Below are 19,318 nucleotides of genomic sequence, written 5' to 3' on the forward strand. Positions count from 1 at the left end.
CAATGCTAACTAACGCAGTTGTGCAGGGAGAGTTGATCATCGATCGCTACTAATCTTCATTGTTACAACTTTGTAGCAACACGGCACGGTGCATGCACAATTTCAGATTTTGTGTCGAATTATTTTTTTTTGAACCATTTTTAGAATATAGTGATGCACAATGACAAATTTGAAAAACAATATCACAACAAACCACATAGTCGACTAAACCATAATTCAAGACATCATGGAGAACTATCTAGTTCTTCATAGTAACTCTTTGTTTAAACCAACTAACCCCGCCTCCAACCAACTCCATGAATTCCTTAAATACGATTGGCTAAAAATAAAAGTGGGCGACTCCAAGAGGTACAATCTCACCAATCATGTCAATGGCACGACTGGCTACAACCATTCTGTCAGCGTTGTCATTGGCTACTACCTGGTCAGTGAGATATGTCACAACATAGTGTTATTTTTCCTTCTGTGGAGCATGTTACATATTTGATGGACGTCGCTCGGAATTATCACCATTAATGCCATTTGACCTTGTTCATAGAAATAGTTTACGGCAACATTAGACTCTTTTCTCAGAGATCCGTTCACTCAAAACACAAGGTAACACATCTTGCAGCCTCTGCAACATGACCATATACATGCATTTGTATGGATTCTAAATGCTGTACTCTAATATTGGAGCTACAGGAAAGATGAGTCGGTTCCTAAACGTCCTGCGAAGCTGGCTTGTAATGGTGTCTATCATCGCGATGGGAAACACCGTGCAGAGCTTCAGAGATCACAGCTTCCTGTCGGAGAAGCTTTACACCGGCACGCCGGAGTTTGGTTAGCAAATTGCATTTCTGTTGTTTTTGATATTTACTAACCCAAATAAACAGTGTGTAAAAAAACGCACTGTAAATTTATTCTAATGTGCATTTTCTAGAGCACGGGTGCCAAACCTAAGGCCCCGGGGCTAGATCTGGCCCCACACTTCATTCTATGTGGCCTGCGGACATAAACCTTGTTTGTCAGCTTCTATGATCCTTGCTAAAATCTTTATCAAAATGTTCCACTTGGGAGTAATGGTGCCAATAGTAATAGTTTAATTTTAATTTCTTTGTAAATGAATAAACTAGCAGGTTCAACAGGGGATCAAATAATTTCCCTCACTGTCACTGTTTACGTCTGCACTTTTCTTCAGTCAATGGTCTTCAAGCTCGAACATTTGGCATTTGGACACTGCTGTCATCCATCATTCGCTGTGCCTGTGCCATTGATATTCACAACAGGACGTAAGATAGCTCGTTTATTACGTTTTGCATTTCAGTGCCGTAGACGAGTCAACTTCATTAGATTCTCACATTGTGTGTCACTGGCAGGTTGTATCACATCACTTTGTGGACATTTGTCCTTGCACTGGGTCATTTTCTATCTGAAGCCTTCATCTATAAAACTGCACCTCTCACAATTGGGGTCATGGCACCACTTATTGTGGCCAGTAAGTATCTTCTGTTGTTCCTTACAATTCGTATATATGTTGAACAGAGACATGACGCAATTGTGGCATTTGTTTTTCCAGGTTTCTCAATCATAGCAATGCTGATTGGATTCCAGTGTTTTCCAGAGACTCCAGAGGAAGTGGGAGCGCAGCAAAAGAAACGGAACTAAATGTCCTCATGTCCAAGGGTCCACTAGACGTGTTTGGATTGATTGTGGTGTGCTGCTTCCCAGATGTTATTTTACAGTATTTCCTACAGTGAATCAATCTTTCTCGGAACTTTACACGTGGATTCTCATACTCTCGACATGTCTAAGATTGGAAAACATGAGATTTATTCATTTAACAATGGAACAGAAACTCCACTGAGCCCTCTTACTCATGTCATACAAGACACTGGACTCTAGTCAAGTTATATGAGGAAGAATTTATTTCATGTGTTTGAAATACCAAGGAGTGTCAGATCTTCACAGTTTTGTAAAATATCCTAAAATTCCATAAAATGATAAATTAGCACCACAACACAAAAACCCACAACATATGCAACAAAACAAATTAATCGCAAACTATGCACATTATGCATTTCTCTCTTGTGACTTTATAAGCGAAGCATATTTTTAATTAATAAAATATTGGTTTTTTTCTTGTGCAAAATGAATGATTGGCTTCACCTCCCTCTTCTTCCATATCGACAAAAATATCAGTCTTCAAGTTTCCATCCGCCAAGCCTGGGGGCGGACAAAACTGCCCTTCCAAAGTATACATAAGACGTACAGCATCGACTGTTCTAGCAGTTAGTAGAATTCAGAGGTAATACTGCCACGTGATCGGGAATGACAGGTGGAAACCGTTCCGGTTGCCATGACATGAAAATAAAAAGCTTTTACAAAGCTTTAACGCAAATACAGTACTAATCCACTGACATAAGTCAGTTACTGTAGTAGTGTTGGTCGTAGTTGAACAGTAGTTTGTAAATTTTGAGGTAAGAGGATTTGAAAAGGTCACGTTCCATTTGACACTGACAAACAATGAACGGTAAAGACATTTAAGATTCTAAGTGCGTTGTTCTTGTGCATGACTGATTTCTTGTGCTTGTTTTGGGATCAGTGTGTGTGTGTGTGTGTGTAGTGTCCTCGGGGCACAACAGTCGCACTGTTTTACTTGGTCTGTGCAGCGACCAATTCTCCTCACCAAGGCTTTCACAGCAGAATGCATCGCCGCTACTTCTTCATGTATTCCGACTTAGCTTCTTTATGGCTTTCATCCAGAACAGTGGTCCTGTCCTGGTAAAACACAAATAAACACCAATCACTTTATATTTTGACTAAGGATCTGAGTGAGGCTCTTACTCCAATAATTCATGAATATGTAACATTAAAAAATAAATAAATCATGTGTATCAAAGAAACTGGAGACAGTCCAACTTGTCTTGTTCTTTTAAAAATAGCCACTGCAAAGGGCACCTTAAAGAAACCAGAGCGTCAATGGCAATGTTTTTATTATTTAATAGAACGTGTCCCTACCTGGCCAGGTGTGTGTTTTGGTTTTTAGCGAGCTTGTAAGTTTATGTCAGGACGGCTGCTGCCAGGGGCTGCTGCAAGATGTGCCCCCGTAGTCCTGAACCGATGACTCAGAGCCTGCACGCTGGAATAACAGCTCAGGGGGGTCATGTCTTTGAGAGGGGCCCAAAAGAACCCTACATGCAAACCCACTAGCACCAGCACACAATACAGTCCAGAAACTCCTGCACACCCAAATAACCGTTACGTGCCTGCTTGTCCACTTGAACAGTGCAGTGCAATGACCTGGATTTGTTTGCTTTGAGAATTCAATCGACTATTTAACAAGCAGGAACTGACAACTCTGTGTGTGCAGGATTGCTGGTACTTGGTCATATTTTTATTTTAGAAGCATTAAAAAGGAAGGTAGAAGTTGTTTTGAATATGATAGCAATCAGTGAGTTGAAGTTGTTTAGGGAAATGGTGTCATGAGTTTTGAAAGATTTTGTTTGCTGTTTCACTGAAATACTTTAATTGAATTGCATGTATAATAATCCCCTGATAGGAACCAATCAAAAATCCACAACTAATTGACACAATCCCTCCAATAAAATTTTAAATGGGTCAATTTGTTTTCATAATATATATCACAGTGAAACACAAACAAAAAAAGCTTGCTCCGCATGTTTGCATAGCAGAGGATTCATTACTGTTAGCAAGACTTTTCAATATTGAGCTCCCACTTGAAAGTATATAAAGTGCATTCTTGCATGTTTTGAACCAATATTGACATGTTAAGTTAGCTTCCAGGATAAGTAGCAGAGAATGTTTGTTGTGGGCATGCATTCAGCTTGAATTTATTCATGCCTGCAGTCGTGCGACGCAGTCTGTGGACTGCAGCCTAAATCAACCAGCAGTATTTGTTGCAGCAAAAGATGTAAAGACCAATCCCTTCACGGGATTGTGAAGATACCGTTGACGATATACTTACACTGACTGAATGCCCAGTAGCCTGTAGGTTGGCATTTTGCCTCCGGAGCTCAGATTTAATGAATCCTGTGATGCAGACAACAGAATAATGTTTCAAATTGCATGTATGGGTAAGCAGGGGAAAAAAAGAGAGATGAACCGGTATTTTAATTCCACCACTAGATGGCAACCTCATCCCTTGGACAACATGGCTAAGTTGCCTTGAGAAAATAAGTCAATGTTGTTCTTTGTTTCCAAATGTTTCCTTACCAGTCATTATAGATCCTATCAAAAGGAAAATACACAGGAAAATGTTTCCTGCCAAAGTGCCCCATCCATCAATAATCTTCCCCTGGGCAATGGTGAAGATGATTCCGAAGATCTGAAATGAATGAAATCAGATTGGTAACATGATTACATTCTCATGTGACTGAATTTGTGCCGGCCAACCTGAGCTGAACAGTTGAGGAGACCAGATGAGGTTCCTTCTGATTCGGGGTAGGTGAGCTCTACTGCAAACTCAAAGCCCAAAGGAAGGTATCCAGTCATGAAGAAGCTGCAGAAACACATTGATGTTTAAATTAAAATTCTCCCGTAAAACCAAAGAATAGGGGGAAAAAAACTCCATGTAACATAAAAAAATAATAAAAAAATTCATCAAATATAATTAAGTGATTGGGTTGTTTGTGCAATTGCTTGCTGTGTATTGATCACCCACCCTAAAACTCCGGCTGTGAGAAACACCACCCACAGGTGGCCCAAGTTGAGTGTCGAGGCGTATATCAGCATCCCGACCAGGGAAAGCACATACACGGCCAGCGTGGTCTGCCTGATGAGATGGGGAAAGAAAGTGAATGGTGTTTAAAAAGCCAAGGTACATTTTTTTTTCTTCCTCGAAATCCAGATTAATCAGATTTGACAAAAATGTAGATCTGAGTCTTGTGAGCTGGCTTATATTTTTTAGGCAAAAGCTGCTCAGACGACCTCAATCCTCCAGCATACTTCCATAAAACCGGATGACCTATGACTTTTTTTAAATTATATAAAGTCAAGAGTTTCATGTTATTGCAATTTTTACATTATTTATCTACATTTTCAATTCCTTGTGTGTCTTGGAAATCTCCCTTTGAATAAAAAATCAATCTTATATAAACTTGGATTTACTGGTAACTTGTTGAACAATGTTAAATAAAAAAAAAAAATGAAATTGACCTGTTGTCAAAGCAACGACCATCTGTACAAATAGGATTATTCTGGTCTAGCGGGTTTTTTTGGTCAACCATGCATCAAATACTGGCTTTGTTAACACAACGTCATCCTCTGACTCACTCACGCATACTTTAAGACAACAGGCGCGTGTCAACAAGAGCGATCTGGACTAGGCTGCTTGGACAGCTGAGCATCCAATTGGTATGCGAGGAATTACATCAAATGCTGAGTGAAGATCAAAAGGAATTTGAAGTTTAGAGCAGGAAAGAACAAACCGTGGGATAATACACGATAGGACGACACGAGTCTTGTCTGTTAGTTTACATACGCAAAGTTGGACATCAGAATAAATACCAAGACCACAGTTCCACTTTGCACAGACATTTCCAAGCTCAGCTCCGTGTGACCACATAACATCTGTTGAAGGAGACTACCGCAAATAGCACACAATGTCTTGTTTGTTTGAGCTTCAGGCGAATTTCTGTTTTTTTTTCATTTGTTTCATTGTTTAATGGCAAGAGCAATTGTTGATTGAGAGCAGTTTCTAGTTGACTTACGTCAGATCATAACAAAACTATCTGCAGGAAGCAAACTGGAACCCTGCAGAGAAGTGGAACTGCTGCCTCGAAGCATTTTTTTTATTATTAAATAATATTTGACAATGAAAAATGTAGAATAGTTCGAATTGTTTTTTGTTTTGCAAAGTTGAAAAAAAAAATCTTACTTGTAGGTTTTAGTCTTGTCCAGCCAAACTCCACAGATGAGTGATCCCACCATGCCAGCGATGACAATGGTCAGCCCAATCCGACCTGCATTCACCTCCTCACCCTAAGAAGAAAATCATCATCATTGGTAACATTTTTCAATCTGCATTCACTAGTCTAGGGGGCTTCTGTCAAGGTCATCTTTCTGGCAATTTTATAGGGCAGCCAAAGTCTAAAGCAGAGTATAAAATGTAACAAAGCATGGGAAAAAAAACAGAATAGGAACTAATAGCTTGAATATGACAGCAGTAGTGTGAGACTTACTGGATAATGTTCAATGATCATTCGGTTCAGAAGTGTGGACACCGCGTAAAAGCAGCCAACATTCAGTCCTGCGAATAAACCACAAAAATTCTTTGTACCGACACAACATTCACACTGGGAGACACATTGTATCTAAAAAAAGGATGCAAAATCCCTTCTTCGGTATAAATCTAAGCATTAAAAGCAGAACTGGGCCAATAATTGTCTTATAAAATTGTCTACAGAGTGGTAGTAGTAAATAAGAACCCACCGTAGCTGACCAACAGCAGCATGAAGGGCTTGTTGCGCAGCAGCCTCCAAATGGAGGCCAAATAGGAATAGCTCTCTGGAGGGATGCACCTCGCCTGAGCCTGGGCCTGTGTGGGAGGGAGCTCTGGTTTCTCTTGGAACACTAAAACACAGTGGAGACATTTTAATGTACATGAAATCCATCAGGTGGCAGACTAATGAGAAAATAATGCCTTAAAATGGAATAAAAAATTATATTATCTGTCAATAAGCATTATCGTCAGACTTAGTCGATAGACAACTATGACTTCATTTAAACGACAACACGACCAACAAAATTCTCTAAACAGTTTTGAAACTAAAATAAACAAGATCAGTTGGTGAGGCTTTGCAGTGTTTGCCTGACTGTCACCGACTTTCCAGATCTTCACTGAGCTTGAGTGGGAAATCGAGTTCTTACAACAATTACATAACTTGAGCCCCTGTTTGTGTTTCATACTGTGTCAGAACATATCCATCAATGCAGGATTCAATTACTACTGGTTGGCTGAGTACCGCAGATCAAATCCAACAGTGTTATTGTACTAAAGGCTTAAGGAGAATACTTTGTTGACATTAATCATTGATATTTACTGGGCAAAAATCCCAGGCAGGTTGTGATCATCATGAAGCATTGACCGCGAGTCATCCATTGAGGGCTTACCGATGATCACAAGGATGAAAATGATGGTGGCCACACCAGCACTGATGTAGAACATGACCTTAATGTGGTGTGCCAGCTCCTCCACATCGTCGACATTAGGCACGAGAATGGGGGGGATCAGGAAGCCAATAGCGATGCCCATCTGTAGGCGAGAAGCAATACAGATATAAATAGGAAATCCAAAACATCATATGTGAGCACATTTATTTTAGCATTACATAATTTTCTGCTTAATTGATCAGAAACTGCCAAACATAATGAATTCATTGTCGAATGCATTCAAATCGTCCCAAGTTTCTTTTGGGCATGTAGTCTGTTGATGCACTTGATCATCAAAGTCTTTTTGGTCATGTTTGTCTTGCTGGGAGTTGTTCTACTCAGGAGAACATGTAAACTCCACGCCCAAGATGCAAACAGTAGATTCGCTCTCAACTGGTTTGCATACCTCGCTTCCAAACGCAATAAAACACATTCATGGGTTTTGTTCATTTTAATTTAAAAATATCCACAAATCAAAACTGCTGCCACTCTCTATCTTACACATGACCCACATCCAACACCATCTGCTATCCACCATTGATGTTGAAGCCCAACAGGCGAACCTGGACACACCTCGTTTCCCAGAACACCAATGGCGCAGGCCGTGGACACCTCCTGTTGTCCAAACCACACAGAAGCAAGTTTGGATGGGATGCCGAGGATGTAAACAGTGGCCACTGAGCACACAAACTGGCCGAGGAAGGTCATAGGGAACGAGTCGGGGTGAGCCGTGCTCGTTTTGATCCAAGCGCCGATGCAATTCAAAGCAGAGCCCACCACCATGAGTTCTCGGAGGCCTCGGTTGTCCAGCAGCCACATGACGGGCACGATGAGAGGGATGTAGGTCAGGAAATAAATCATCGAGAGCCAGTTGATGGCCTGGTCGCCAATACCGTAAAAGTTCTTGAAGATGTTGCTGATGATGCCGTATTGCAGCCACATCATAGCGTTGCTCATGGAATAGACGCAAAAGATGAAGAGCATGACCCAACGCCGCTTGTACAGTTTGGTCTCCATGAGCGGGAAGAGCTGTGTGTTTTCCTGGATGGAAGAGTCCGTAATGAGCCCGGCGTCACCCAGACCAAGATGGCGATTGAACCCTCCGAAAGTGCCTCTGTTTTTTTGAGACGGAGAGGATCCATCATGGCTGTCCATCCAGTCATGACGGAGCTCCTCCTGACTGCCCATGTTGCTTCCCCTCCTCTTTCAGGCGTCTGCGTTCAGCTGGAGAGAAAAGCAAACAGTTCTCCTTGGGTGTGTAAACAGAGAGGCCATTTACCTAACGCTCCCAGTCAGCAGGCGCGGCACCTTTTTTCTTAATACAAAAAAAAAAATAAACAAGTTGGCCTCAAGCAAACTTGACTGCTGACTTTGAATTGGTGCTGTAATTCTAGGTTGAGTACCTTCTCGCCCAAAGTCAGCTGAGGCTCCGGCTCGCCCACCACCCGGTGAGAACAAGCGAAATTACAGAAGACTACCTGGGCACAGCGTCAAAGCTCACAAAATTTCCCCACTCTTCGGTCACGTGATTTCTTTTTTATGTGACTCCTATGGCGCAGCTCAAACTCCAACCTTCCAGTTGCATCACTCCCCACACTGGAGGATTTGTCTTGTCTGGAAGTTCAATTTAATTGTGTTGCTAAAGCATAGCGCATGACCCATGCAGATAGAGAATGACCCATACTGCAAGATCATCACAATATGGCCAGTTAAGCGTTAAAGATAAGTTCAAAGTCTAAAAGTATCTCGTTTCTTGTTCAAGTTTACTGAGGTTTCATTAAGGTCACAGTTAGGATGTGACCAATTTACTGGCCTGGGAATACAATTGATTGAGATGAGTTAAAGCTGATTTTATTTCTTGACAATTTCTTGGGGTTTACATTAGAACGTAAAACAAAGATAATGACATTCAAACATCTCCCACCATGAAAAAAAAAAAAACTGTTTTAAAGTTAACTGTTGCAAAACGGTCAAATGCTCTACCTGTAATTTAGGGGCACCAAATATTTTATTTCATTCATTATATATTTTAAATTAAAAAAACGATTAATCGGTTATCAGAATTTTACTGGATTATGCATTACATTTTACAGATGTTATTTATAACGTCGTTGTGTGCTTTTCGGTGCCTTTTTATATGATTATTTAGCATCCAGGTATTTACTGTCATGTTAGCGAAAACAACTGGGCGTAACGTGTAAATCCGAGTTACATCGCTATCGTAGAAACGGGACTGCGTCGTAAAACGAGGACCACCTATGACGAGCAAGGGTGTGGCTTCTGGTATGCGAGTTGCACAAATTATGGTAACTGAATAAATTGATGTATCATCATTTGGCACGGATCCAGAAACTATCCATCCATCTAAAAAGCTATTAGGATGAAATTAAGCACGTATTAAGGCATGCAGATGTAAATATTCGCTACTGTAATGCATGCGATGGCGCAGTGACAGTGTGCTTTATATTATTTTATTATTTTTATTTTATAAATTGTAGTTTTATCTCGCTGCAGCCACTCTTCCAGTACGATGAGCAAGATTCTTGTGATAATATTGACACGGTTTCATTCACGTTCACGCAACTAAGCTAGCAAAGTACTGCCGTTAAGTTCAGACTCAAGTTTGACGCGTGATCATTTCTTCGCCGACCAGTCGAGGCTTATTTTTGTATTTTATTGCCAGCTCATTCCCTGTGATGAAAATCCGAGTTATTTGCTGTACTTGTCACAAGCGGATTAACTCCAGAACGCTCATTAACACTGTGCAAGCTTTAAAGTTTGCTCTTCAACTTTCAAGTTCAACTGACTTAGTTTTACCACCCAAGATTTCCGAAGAGACGAAAATGCAAGCACGATAAACACAATAAGCACAATGAAGCGTGAACAGTTGCACGAAAAACACTGCAAACGCTCAAAGTATTCGAGTTAGCCTACCTGGAACGGAGGTTTTGTTTCATTTTCGCCCACTATACTACTGTACTTACTGTACACTAGCGCCGAGTAGGCACAAGATGGCAACCTTGTGCAAACATCAACACGTCATTTCCCATTCGACCGTCAAACTTGAAAGAATTCTTTTAAACTACACTGTAATATCAAGTCTTTTTTTAATATATGTAATTTTTCGTGGAGTTGCTGACATAATATTTTTAAAATTTCTCTCTAAATCGACTCATAAGACACAGTGGAAGCCCAGTCAGATTACAAATAACTTTATGTACTAATAAAACGGTACTTCCTCTACCGTTTTTGAAATAAAATTATATTTCAGTAGTATGACAGTTACAAAAAAGTATTACTATTTGTAAATTAGTTGTTAACATTACAGAATGCATGATTTTGTTCTGTAATTGCATTATTATTTTTGCTTTTACCTGTACAATCAATTAAAAGAATGCAGTTACTGCCAGGTAAGTTACCACCACAATATTCGAACTACACAGTATGTTTACACAAATTAACTTCATATCAAGAATGATTCTAAAATCAGAAGATTCAGGATGCTGAGATTCTGGCCAATAAATATATTTGAACCACAGCAAAAGAGGAATGTAATTGATTTATTAAATCAATTAGATTTAATTATGTTTGGGAATACTTGAGCACCCTCAAAAATATTGATAAATATAAAAGTTGTTTTTGGCAGGTTTCGAAGATCTAAATTTATTTAAGCAAGGTGTTCAAATACAAGAGTGCATTAGAAGACATTATTTATAAGACAAGACGTCTATTTTAAGTGTAAATTGGGTTTAACAAACAACATGCACGAGAACATAAAAAGAGCACGCAAAGAAACCCATCAATATGAAAGATCCATGCCAAAATAAAAATTGGGATGTCCATGCATGGAAGGTCACAGCAAATAATGCACTTGATTGTTGCTGATGATGTCCTATTGCGGACACATCTGCGCGTTGCAGTGCTACATGGACTAATGTGTTGTTATGACCTCCTGGAGGTCCAAACTTGAGCTCACCTGATTCCCAAAGACTCCAATGGCGCAGGCGGTGGAGACCTCATCCGCTCCGAACCACACCGAAGCCAAGCGAGAGGGCATCCCAAGTATGAACACCTGAGCCAGGGCGCTGATAAACTGTCCGAGCATGGTGACCCAGAAGAGATCCGGCTGGACACTGGCCACTTTAGTCCACGTCCCCACGCAGTTGAGCAAGTTGGCCAGCAGTGCCGTGACGCGCAAACCCTTCTGGTCCAGCAGCCAGGTGACGGGGAAGATGAATGGGACGTAGGCGAGCATGTAGATCATGGACAGCCAGTCCACGGCGAACGCGTCCACCTGGTAGAACTTGACGATGATATTGCTGATGATGCTGTATTGAATCCATTGGTAAGCATTGCTCAGCGAGTAGGCACAAAATAGAAAAACTATCAGCCAGCGCTTCAAGTACACGCGAGTCGTGGGCGCAGCATCGCTCTCGCCGTTCGGGATGCTGCATGACTGCGATAGTTCATTCGGACCTTTCGATTCCACGGGAGTGCCTGCCACCTCAACATTTTTGTCACAAACGTTAATATTAATATCTCCCATGATGACAGCGCGCACTATGAACAAGTCGGTCTCCAACCTACACATGTGCGCACCAACTCTCCTGAACCTCACTGACCATCTGAGCTCACAGAAGTTCAGCAACTGAGCACAAGACCCGACTCTGCTGCTGAGTTTGGAAATTACAATGAGATCAAAGTATAAAACTGCATGCATCCTGCAGGCAGGCGTCTTCTCGTGCATGAAAAACACACTTGTGGTGGTGTTGCCCTACCTAGTGGTCAAGTTTGTACAATACAGTTAGATAAACTCACAAAATACCGAAATTTGATCACATTTGACGGGAAAGCATGAACAACTGAAAACAAAATGTTAAATATAAAATACTGCATTTATGGGGTAGAATAAACGCAGAAATTAGTCTGAGTTAAAGCAGGGGTGGGCAAAAAATCATCCGCGGGTCATATGTGACTCGCTCCGAACTTTACATAGGCCTGTCAAGCAATTAAATGTTCAAAAATTAAAATGTATTCTTTCTTTTTTTCTGGAAAATAATCGTAGATAGTTTTGTTTACAAAACATTTGGTGTTGTTCATGTATTTGAGTAGTTAATTATAATTACATAAGTCAACTAAATCACAAGAACATAATTTTAGCAAAATAGACCATTTAACAATCTCAAGATCTTATTTAACCTAGAGAACTGGTCCATCAGTCTGTTTTAAAAATGAAACGTGATGTTTTAGCACCCGAGTTTGCCCACCCCTGACTTATTGATGAAAGCACTATTCTAATTTTGTGCCCATTAATTACATTCTTGTCTCTGTTCCCAATAGCAAACATTTTCAATGGCATGATGACTGTGCTTAGAAAAAATAAGAATGGAGTGTGTGTGTGGTCTTCTATCCAGCCACTAGATGGAAGTATTTACTACAATAACACCCTCCAAGCCAATAAATGCTAGTTTTAAAAAAGTATTTCTTGAAGGGATACAAATTGCATTTCACTTACACATCATAAAAAAGTACAAAATTATATATAAAATGGTAACAACCACAGTCTAAAGAAGATACATCAACAGTACATATGTACTGTATATTTGATATGTAATGATATAAATGACGCCTGCGTCAAAATATGGTAAAGAAATCACAAGAAAAGCCACTTAGGTGTATGCCATTAAAGGGGAAGTCGACTCAAAATGTGTCTTTAAAATAATATGTTCTATGCGCCCCCACTTGTCTAAACTCGGCATTCTGATTAATATAATATTAAACAGTAAAATACACCCATTTTTTATCCATTCTGCCAATTGCTGTTGACTGAAAATGACATCACAGGTACTCAGTGCTCAGGTCACGACCAATCGCAGCTTACCTGTTTTCTGAGTTTGGCCATGTGACATTGGCGAGGTGAGCAGTAACAGAGGAGTTAAGTCAAGTGTCACACCAGAGTTCAATTCACATCTTGCGGTGCAACATCCCAAGGGCTCAGCAGCTCTTCTTCCATCTTACAGCTCAAAGCCGAGTGCTTGTCGTCGTCTTATGTAAGTGCAGGACATGCCTTCACACGGCCTCCAACTGCTGCAGCAACGGGTTCGCTTCGCTATCGGGCGTCTGGACACTGTCTGTCCGCACGATGCAGGTGGGACGATGGCGGTTGAGCATGTGGATCAGTTGCTGGCGTTCAAGTTTCAGCTCCTCAATCTGAGCTTTCAGATCAGAGTTTAACATTGCTAATCTTTCCGATTCCTGCAGGAGGACAAAGGCAGAGGAAGTTAAAGGGTCAGGGATGACATCATACATACTGCACTTATGAGGTGGCAATACCAAGACAGAGCGGCTGGAAAAACTGGCGAGACGATTTTTTCTACCATCGTACCACGGGGTAAATGGGTTACCAGTGAGTATATACATATAGCAATACGTAAACTAATTTTTAAAAAAAGAAATGTGGAAATTAAGACATGGTTAACATGATTGGCACACATTGTTTTGATGGTGAAATAAATAATTTACTGGGGCACTGATGTTAGTTGGTTAGTTGGCTAGGAAATAATGTTTACTAAATACAGTGGGGCCTTGAGATGTGAGCTGGATTTATTCCCTGACCATGCTTGCAACTCAAACCACAGAAGTACCCCGATTAATCAACAATATGAAAATATTTACATGGAGAAGATGAAAATAAGTATGGAAGGCTGAAAAAAAGGTACCCACTTTTTGTAGATAATCCGTCCTCTCTTTCTTCTTGTTTCGACATCGTGCTGCAGCTACCTTGTTTTTCTCTCGCCTTCGTTTCCTTCTATCATCATCTTCATCTCTCTAAAAAGATAAAAGGTATGTACAAATGTTCATTTTGGACTCGCATTACAATCCAAAAGCCTTCAGTACTATAAAGCTGAAAGCGCCTGAAAGCACAGAAACAACAGATATTATTAGTATAAGAATAGATTTGCAGCGAGTTAACAAGTGGTTGGCAAGAAAATTATTTATATTCATATAGATGGCATGCACGCACACACAAGCTAAATAAAAACAATATTTATACTCTCTTGGACGAACAATACCTCTGTTTTGATGACAAGGGCCCTCTTTCCAAAGCTGCCGATGAAGTGGAGAGGCGACAACATCGTCTTGAACTCATGAAGCTCAGCCGGGATGCCAGCCAGAGGGCCCAGACTGGGCAGGGAACCCGCCGTCACCGAGGGATCCGGAATCCGTCCTGGCATGGTAGCACACTCGGCTAAGGAGATGTACAATGGCAGACATACTCAGACGTTGCCTCATTCAAAAAAAAAAAAAAAAAAACTTCAAATAGGTCTTGTGAATTGGAAGTCAGTTTCTTAGAATGTCAATATTTATCTACTTGCGTTCTGTTTCCTGGAACAAATGCAATTTACAAATTCCAAGAAGTTATGTAAATAACATTAGAAATGACCTACTAGAGGTAAGTCAACACATTATTCTTGATTCGAAGCAGGACCAAAATATTTTTTTACCAAGAAAGTCTAATTGATGTTCTTTCTGGACTTAATGTCAGGGGAGTGCAACAAAGTGCAATGTAGATAATTTTGTACCATTTATCAAGAGACTTTTTATGCATTGGAAACGGATATTTCAATATATCTATAGACAATAGGAAATGTAAGCACAAGAACAATAAGCCGGCAAAAGCAAAGGAAATTCCAAAATCACATGATGCCCCCAAGAAAAAGCATCCGAGGTCAGCAGTTCGGAAATAGGTAACCTCAGTATGACAAAACAGGAAGAAATAGCTGATCTATTTTTTTTCATTTATGATACTGTAGCCCTTAAAATTCACCTTTTTAAAATAAATTTCAATGCATGTCCAAATCAACCTAAAAAGTGCATTAGAAAATTGATGAATGGATGAATTATCATTTGCCAATGGGACACCGTTCCAAAATTTCACTAAAAATAGTTCGTTTTTGCAAAATGTTGCTAACAAATTTACAAACAGTAAAAACGTAAACGTTGACCATAACAAAATTTATCACCAAGCAAATTTTGTGTTTCTGACATACTTACCGTTTTCCATCAGACTGTTTAACATTTAAAGGCAAAACGTGTTTTTTTAATGCAAATATTTACTGCAAGTTTGCCTTTTTCTGGCTGCACGGAGTTCACTGCACAAAGTGAAAGCGGAAGTTTTCTTTATGTGGACATATCACCACCCCCATTGCAAGTTTTGTGCGTTTACGCAACTTTGTTTTCGTAAGAGGCTCCCAGCACCAATCAAAAGTTGCAATGTCGACACTGCCTTACAAAAAAAAATCCGTGCAAAGGGGCCATAACACATCGCCCTGATAACATGTTTAATCGTAAAAAAATAAAATAAAATCACGACATGTTTGTTGCGCAACTACCCAACAGGCAATATTTAAAATTACCATACAGTACTGTAAAATAATGGCAGTCGCGATTGCAAACTCAGAGCAAATGCAAACTTTTTTTTTTTTTAGCAAACAAGTCGTCTTTACAACATATCCACTGACCTGACTTGGAGCCCTTTTGGAACAAATGCGCTTTCTTCTGATCGGCCGTGGGTCGAGTGTAAATTTTATAAAGTGGAGACCGTTGCATCAGCCCGACTCTAAACGTGATCCCCATCTGGGAGGATTCAGGAATGCGGAAATGAGGAGGCCGATGCCAGCAACAGGGATGTTTAAAAAAAAAAAAAAAAAGTAGTTGGAGGGGAAGTCACGCTCCTCCTCCAATCAAGCAACGATGAGCCACAAAAGTGCTCAGTAATGGCAAATACTTGTTTACTGTACCTATTGCTAAGGTAGATTTTTCAGATATCTTTATTTGTACAAATAATTTAATCAACACCACTTCAAAAATCAGGTATTGCACATAAAACTCAGTCAATTTATTTTTTATTGTTATTCAACAGTATCGATAAGCACTCAATGCTCAATCTCTCCTTTAACAAAATCTGACAGGTAGAAAAATAAATCATAAGTTACATCTCGATAGATATATAGTATATAGCACTGGATGTTTTCATGGAAAACTTTCTCAACAATGAGGTCAAAACCACAATCGGTGACATTGAGGTAAGCATGGATGAAAGTGTTTTGTGTGTGTGAGTACGGCATTAAGAGTAATCAGGACACTAAAACACAAAACCATACAGACACGATAAATTCCACATTACATCCTAGATCTAGTAACGGATCATATATACTGATAGATATGCTGTACAGTATATAAGTTTTGAAAATGATCTGGAGACTTCTCCGCATGCATTTCAATGGAGAGCTCGCTTCTGTCAAAGTGGACGCCGCGCTACATTATCACACTTTTGGATATGTGTCTTTCTTAAATGTAGTCATCCTTAAAGCCTTACCGCTTACACACAGTTGCTTATGTGAGCTGCTCACTTCTGGTATCCAAAGTCCAGAACCTGCAAGAGAGAGAAACAAGTGACACGCATCACCTTCCTTTATAGAGCCAGCAAAGTTGGGGAGTTGAGATGATCGGCAGATTCGGCTTTTCCTCCTCCGCCTCCTCCTTTATGGTTGTCCAGTCCTTCTGTGAGCAAGTCCAACTCGGGGCAGGAGAAGGTAAAGACGGACAGGTAGCTGCTGCAGGTCGGAGTGGAGGTCACCACGGGAGTACTGAGGGGCTCCAGGTCGCTGGAGACGGACTTGTACAGGGTCTCCCAGTCTGAGACCCCGAGAGAGCCGCTCAAGTCGATGTCCGGAACCGACCGGGCCGTCTCCATGGGTGGCTTATCCCCGAAAGTAGGCAGCATAGCATCCAGAAGCCCCGACTTAATGTCCAGAGAAGGCTCCAGATCGCAGATGCTGATTTCGGCACTGGCGCACAACAGGATGTTGGAGTTCCCTGAGATGGCTACGGACGGATCGTTGGGGATGTCCATGTCTTGGAGCGAAGGAGCTTCCTGCACGCCGTCGTCCGGGAGCCGGTCCTCTTCCGGACTCGGTGGGATTTCAAGGGATCCGGCGGAATCCTGGAACACTGACTCCATATCTTCGGACACTTGGCACACGGGTTTATGTGTGGCCAGGATGATTTCCAAACGCTCCTTCTCTTTGAGGAGGTTGGCGATTTCTGTCTCCAGGGATGCTTTTTCCTCCTCCAGCTTGTCCGTCTCCTTTTGGCGATACCACATTCACACATGGGTGAGTGCGAATGACAGTTGAGTAAACTCGTACTTGTTTACTTACAGCTTGCAGCGTATCCGTCAGTTCCCTCCGGCGGTTGCGGCACTTGGCTGCAGCCATTTTATTCCTCTCCCTCCTGATCCTCTTCTTCTCCTCCTCCTCTGGAGACAGCTGGTACAATGAGAAAACAATTGAGTGAGAACCTCCAAGAATCCAGCCACTTTCATCCCCAAAAGTCTGCTATACATCTCAGTGCCAATTAATGCAGCCTCTGGGGAATGGCACTAAGCATGTTTGGGTAGCCACGTGTCTAAAAATAGACCAATGTTGCAGACTTGCTGTGACCTGAATATAAATGGAGTGCCTATAAGGAAGAGCGTGCACAATGCCGGGTGTGAGGAAATGTGCATTGCATGCTGTGAGTTGACCCGATACCTGCTCTGCTTTTGCTTTCCTCGCCGCATTCTTTCCCTTATTCCTGCTCTCTCTTATGGGTGTTGCCTGGCGAGAGCTCTTCGGCTCATTGGCTGGCTCGCAACCTGGAGACGGGGAAACGGATGTGATGATTGTAGGCTGGACCATCCACTGGAAATCAGGGCTGGAGGAGATTGCAGTCACGGTCGGAACGAATACTGGGTCTTGGCAGATGTCCTGAGGTGGAAAAATAAATGGAAATATTTACCAATTCGATTTTTATTTCATGCCTTGACAGTGTAAGCTGAAAGAAAGTCTGGGGAAGATTCCATTGTCAGTCAGGATTTTTTTTTTAGGAGACGACCTGAATGGAAAAATAAATAAATAATCTATAATGAAATCGACCCTCATTTAGAATACATGCTTCAATTGATCTGGCTGTAATTCTGAAGGACTAACTGTTCCTTGACATGCAGCCAAACAGAAATAGCCCTCTCCCCCGATCAATATTTGACTTTATCATTGCCGATGACGTCAGAGCTGACGCAGGGATGCTGTGGAGTCTCCTGAATGGATTTATTTTTTTTCTCAATGAACCTCTGCATCGACGCGCTCGCATCTGGCCCATTGCTTGGGAGCACGCACCAAAATAAAGACAAAAGAAAGAAAAGCACGACCCACAATTTGCCACTTCGATCATAGAAAAACAACAGATATAAAAATGTGTCCAAATGATTTAATTAGAATTTGTGCCTCAAACAAAAACAGCGACTTAACACGAGCTGCGTGTTAAACGCTCAATCAAAAGAGACATTAATACCTTTGCGTTGTCCCCCGAGGAAGAGGAGGATGTGGAGGAGGCAGGAGAGTTCGCCCCCTCGGCCGTCTCCTGGCACCTTATCCCAGCGGGAGAGTCCGCCCGGCAGGTGGGTGACTCTACTTCCATGTCTGGCGTTTTCTCTTTACGAAGCATCACGAAGACACACCAAAATAGTTGACTCAATAATTTCAAAAATAAATAGAGGAAAAATGCTTCTTGGGAGCCAGCCGAGGTTCAGTCGTCCAGGTAATAAAGTCTACCTGGTAACTGGACGAGCTGGATGCAAGCCCCTCCTTTAGAGCCCTGCTACAATTTTATGAATGAACCAAGACTGTACCATTGTCAGAGTTGCGGGGGGATTCCGATTGAAAATCAACAAAGGGTCCCGTGTTTTTGACGATGGGGCTTTGTCTCAAGTTTCATCATCATACGTCTGCAATTGGTGATTGATAAGATACGTTAATGCCGATTGTAAACGTAAATGACAGCTTTATATTGGGGGGGGGGGGGGGGGGCGTGCATTATTAATATACACGTGACCATACATTTCTTCAGGAATGTCATTGAGTGCGTTTTGTCATTCAATCCGCACGTTTCCCAGCCATCATTTTCAAGACAATTATGGGGGTGGAGAACACTGTTTGATAATGGATTCTCTTTGTTGCTTAGTTTTGAATGAAAAATAACTGAGACATTGTATGTGTTTTGAAGTAAGAAGAGAAACGTGCATGAAGGAGTCACGTGAATGGAAGACAGGCGGAGGAGGCGAGCA

The 19,318-nt window shown here is 41.2% G+C and overlaps 5 protein-coding genes across 16 annotated transcripts in view; 2 read left to right on the forward strand and 3 right to left on the reverse strand.

Annotated features, from left to right (window-relative positions):
* The window catches only part of LOC148385313 (CD209 antigen-like protein C), a 198,751-nt gene that overhangs the window by 155,697 nt on the left and 23,736 nt on the right, over positions 1 to 19,318 (forward strand). The gene's annotated exons all lie outside the window — the stretch shown is intronic.
* erg28 (ergosterol biosynthesis 28 homolog) lies at positions 402 to 2,135 on the forward strand. Of its 2 annotated transcripts, none has more exons than XM_088400487.1 (5): positions 402 to 597; positions 679 to 822; positions 1,181 to 1,271; positions 1,359 to 1,477; positions 1,559 to 2,135. In XM_088400487.1, exons 2-5 carry the CDS (start codon positions 690 to 692, stop codon positions 1,645 to 1,647), a joined length of 432 nt encoding a protein of 143 aa, XP_088256613.1. In that variant the 5' UTR covers positions 402 to 597; positions 679 to 689; the 3' UTR covers positions 1,648 to 2,135. The 2 variants fall into 2 exon arrangements, with proteins under 2 accessions (XP_088256613.1, XP_088256612.1); XM_088400486.1 differs by having other exon boundaries at positions 403 to 597; positions 685 to 822.
* Positions 1,885 to 13,168, reverse strand: LOC148385321 (choline/ethanolamine transporter flvcr2a-like). Of its 8 annotated transcripts, XM_088400477.1 has the most exons (12): positions 10,087 to 10,181; positions 7,726 to 8,376; positions 7,114 to 7,255; positions 6,433 to 6,573; positions 6,183 to 6,250; positions 5,879 to 5,982; positions 4,664 to 4,774; positions 4,396 to 4,501; positions 4,216 to 4,327; positions 3,968 to 4,032; positions 3,001 to 3,121; positions 1,885 to 2,760 (listed from the first exon to the last, which is right to left on the reverse strand). In XM_088400477.1, the coding sequence occupies exons 2-11, from the start codon at positions 8,338 to 8,340 to the stop codon at positions 3,047 to 3,049; spliced, it is 1,539 nt and encodes a 512-aa protein (XP_088256603.1). In that variant the 5' UTR covers positions 8,341 to 8,376; positions 10,087 to 10,181; the 3' UTR covers positions 1,885 to 2,760; positions 3,001 to 3,046. The 8 variants fall into 8 exon arrangements, 7 of the variants coding, with proteins under 7 accessions (XP_088256603.1, XP_088256604.1, XP_088256602.1 ...); XM_088400478.1 differs by lacking the exon at positions 3,001 to 3,121; XM_088400476.1 differs by having other exon boundaries at positions 1,885 to 3,121.
* On the reverse strand, positions 12,618 to 15,829 carry LOC148385322 (jun dimerization protein 2-like). 4 transcript variants are annotated; one of them, XM_088400483.1, is made up of 4 exons: positions 15,675 to 15,829; positions 14,226 to 14,380; positions 13,876 to 13,980; positions 12,618 to 13,407 (listed from the first exon to the last, which is right to left on the reverse strand). In XM_088400483.1, exons 1-4 carry the CDS (start codon positions 15,787 to 15,789, stop codon positions 13,222 to 13,224), a joined length of 561 nt encoding a protein of 186 aa, XP_088256609.1. In that variant the 5' UTR covers positions 15,790 to 15,829; the 3' UTR covers positions 12,618 to 13,221. The 4 variants fall into 4 exon arrangements, with proteins under 4 accessions (XP_088256609.1, XP_088256608.1, XP_088256611.1 ...); XM_088400482.1 differs by having other exon boundaries at positions 14,226 to 14,401; positions 15,675 to 15,828; XM_088400485.1 differs by lacking the exon at positions 15,675 to 15,829 and adding an exon at positions 15,208 to 15,590.
* On the reverse strand, positions 16,042 to 18,898 carry fosaa (Fos proto-oncogene, AP-1 transcription factor subunit a). The gene is made up of 4 exons (XM_088400480.1): positions 18,547 to 18,898; positions 17,748 to 17,963; positions 17,376 to 17,483; positions 16,042 to 17,302 (listed from the first exon to the last, which is right to left on the reverse strand). Exons 1-4 carry the CDS (start codon positions 18,697 to 18,699, stop codon positions 16,628 to 16,630), a joined length of 1,152 nt encoding a protein of 383 aa, XP_088256606.1. The 5' UTR covers positions 18,700 to 18,898; the 3' UTR covers positions 16,042 to 16,627.

Source organism: Syngnathus floridae, chromosome 16 (genome assembly GCF_059516105.1).
Source record: "Syngnathus floridae isolate MCC-2025c chromosome 16, RoL_Sflo_1.0, whole genome shotgun sequence".
Taxonomy (NCBI): Eukaryota; Metazoa; Chordata; class Actinopteri; order Syngnathiformes; family Syngnathidae; genus Syngnathus; species Syngnathus floridae.

What these genes read in the sequence shown, in the direction of transcription:
- fosaa (XM_088400480.1), bottom strand. Translation starts at nt 18,699, where the DNA reads ATGCTTCGTAAAGAGAAAACGCCAGACATGGAAGTAGAGTCACCCACC. An exon ending in GGAAAGCAAAAGCAGAGCAG is followed by an intron (nt 17,484 to 17,747) that starts GTATCGGGTCAA and finishes TCATTGTACCAG; the next exon opens with CTGTCTCCAGAGGAGGAGGA. An exon ending in TGACGGATACGCTGCAAGCT is followed by an intron (nt 17,303 to 17,375) that starts GTAAGTAAACAA and finishes TATCGCCAAAAG; the next exon opens with GAGACGGACAAGCTGGAGGA.
- LOC148385322 (XM_088400482.1), bottom strand. Translation starts at nt 15,789, where the DNA reads ATGGGGATCACGTTTAGAGTCGGGCTGATGCAACGGTCTCCACTTTAT. An exon ending in CCAAAAGGGCTCCAAGTCAG is followed by an intron (nt 14,402 to 15,674) that starts GTCAGTGGATAT and finishes ACATCTCCTTAG; the next exon opens with CCGAGTGTGCTACCATGCCA. An exon ending in CCCTTGTCATCAAAACAGAG is followed by an intron (nt 13,981 to 14,225) that starts GTATTGTTCGTC and finishes TTATCTTTTTAG; the next exon opens with AGAGATGAAGATGATGATAG.
- erg28 (XM_088400487.1), top strand. Translation starts at nt 690, where the DNA reads ATGAGTCGGTTCCTAAACGTCCTGCGAAGCTGGCTTGTAATGGTGTCT. An exon ending in CACCGGCACGCCGGAGTTTG is followed by an intron (nt 823 to 1,180) that starts GTTAGCAAATTG and finishes ACTTTTCTTCAG; the next exon opens with TCAATGGTCTTCAAGCTCGA. An exon ending in GGCACCACTTATTGTGGCCA is followed by an intron (nt 1,478 to 1,558) that starts GTAAGTATCTTC and finishes TTGTTTTTCCAG; the next exon opens with GTTTCTCAATCATAGCAATG.
- LOC148385321 (XM_088400475.1), bottom strand. Translation starts at nt 8,340, where the DNA reads ATGGGCAGTCAGGAGGAGCTCCGTCATGACTGGATGGACAGCCATGAT. An exon ending in GCTGCTGTTGGTCAGCTACG is followed by an intron (nt 6,251 to 6,432) that starts GTGGGTTCTTAT and finishes GTTTATTCGCAG; the next exon opens with GACTGAATGTTGGCTGCTTT. An exon ending in CTCACAGCCGGAGTTTTAGG is followed by an intron (nt 4,502 to 4,663) that starts GTGGGTGATCAA and finishes GTGTTTCTGCAG; the next exon opens with CTTCTTCATGACTGGATACC.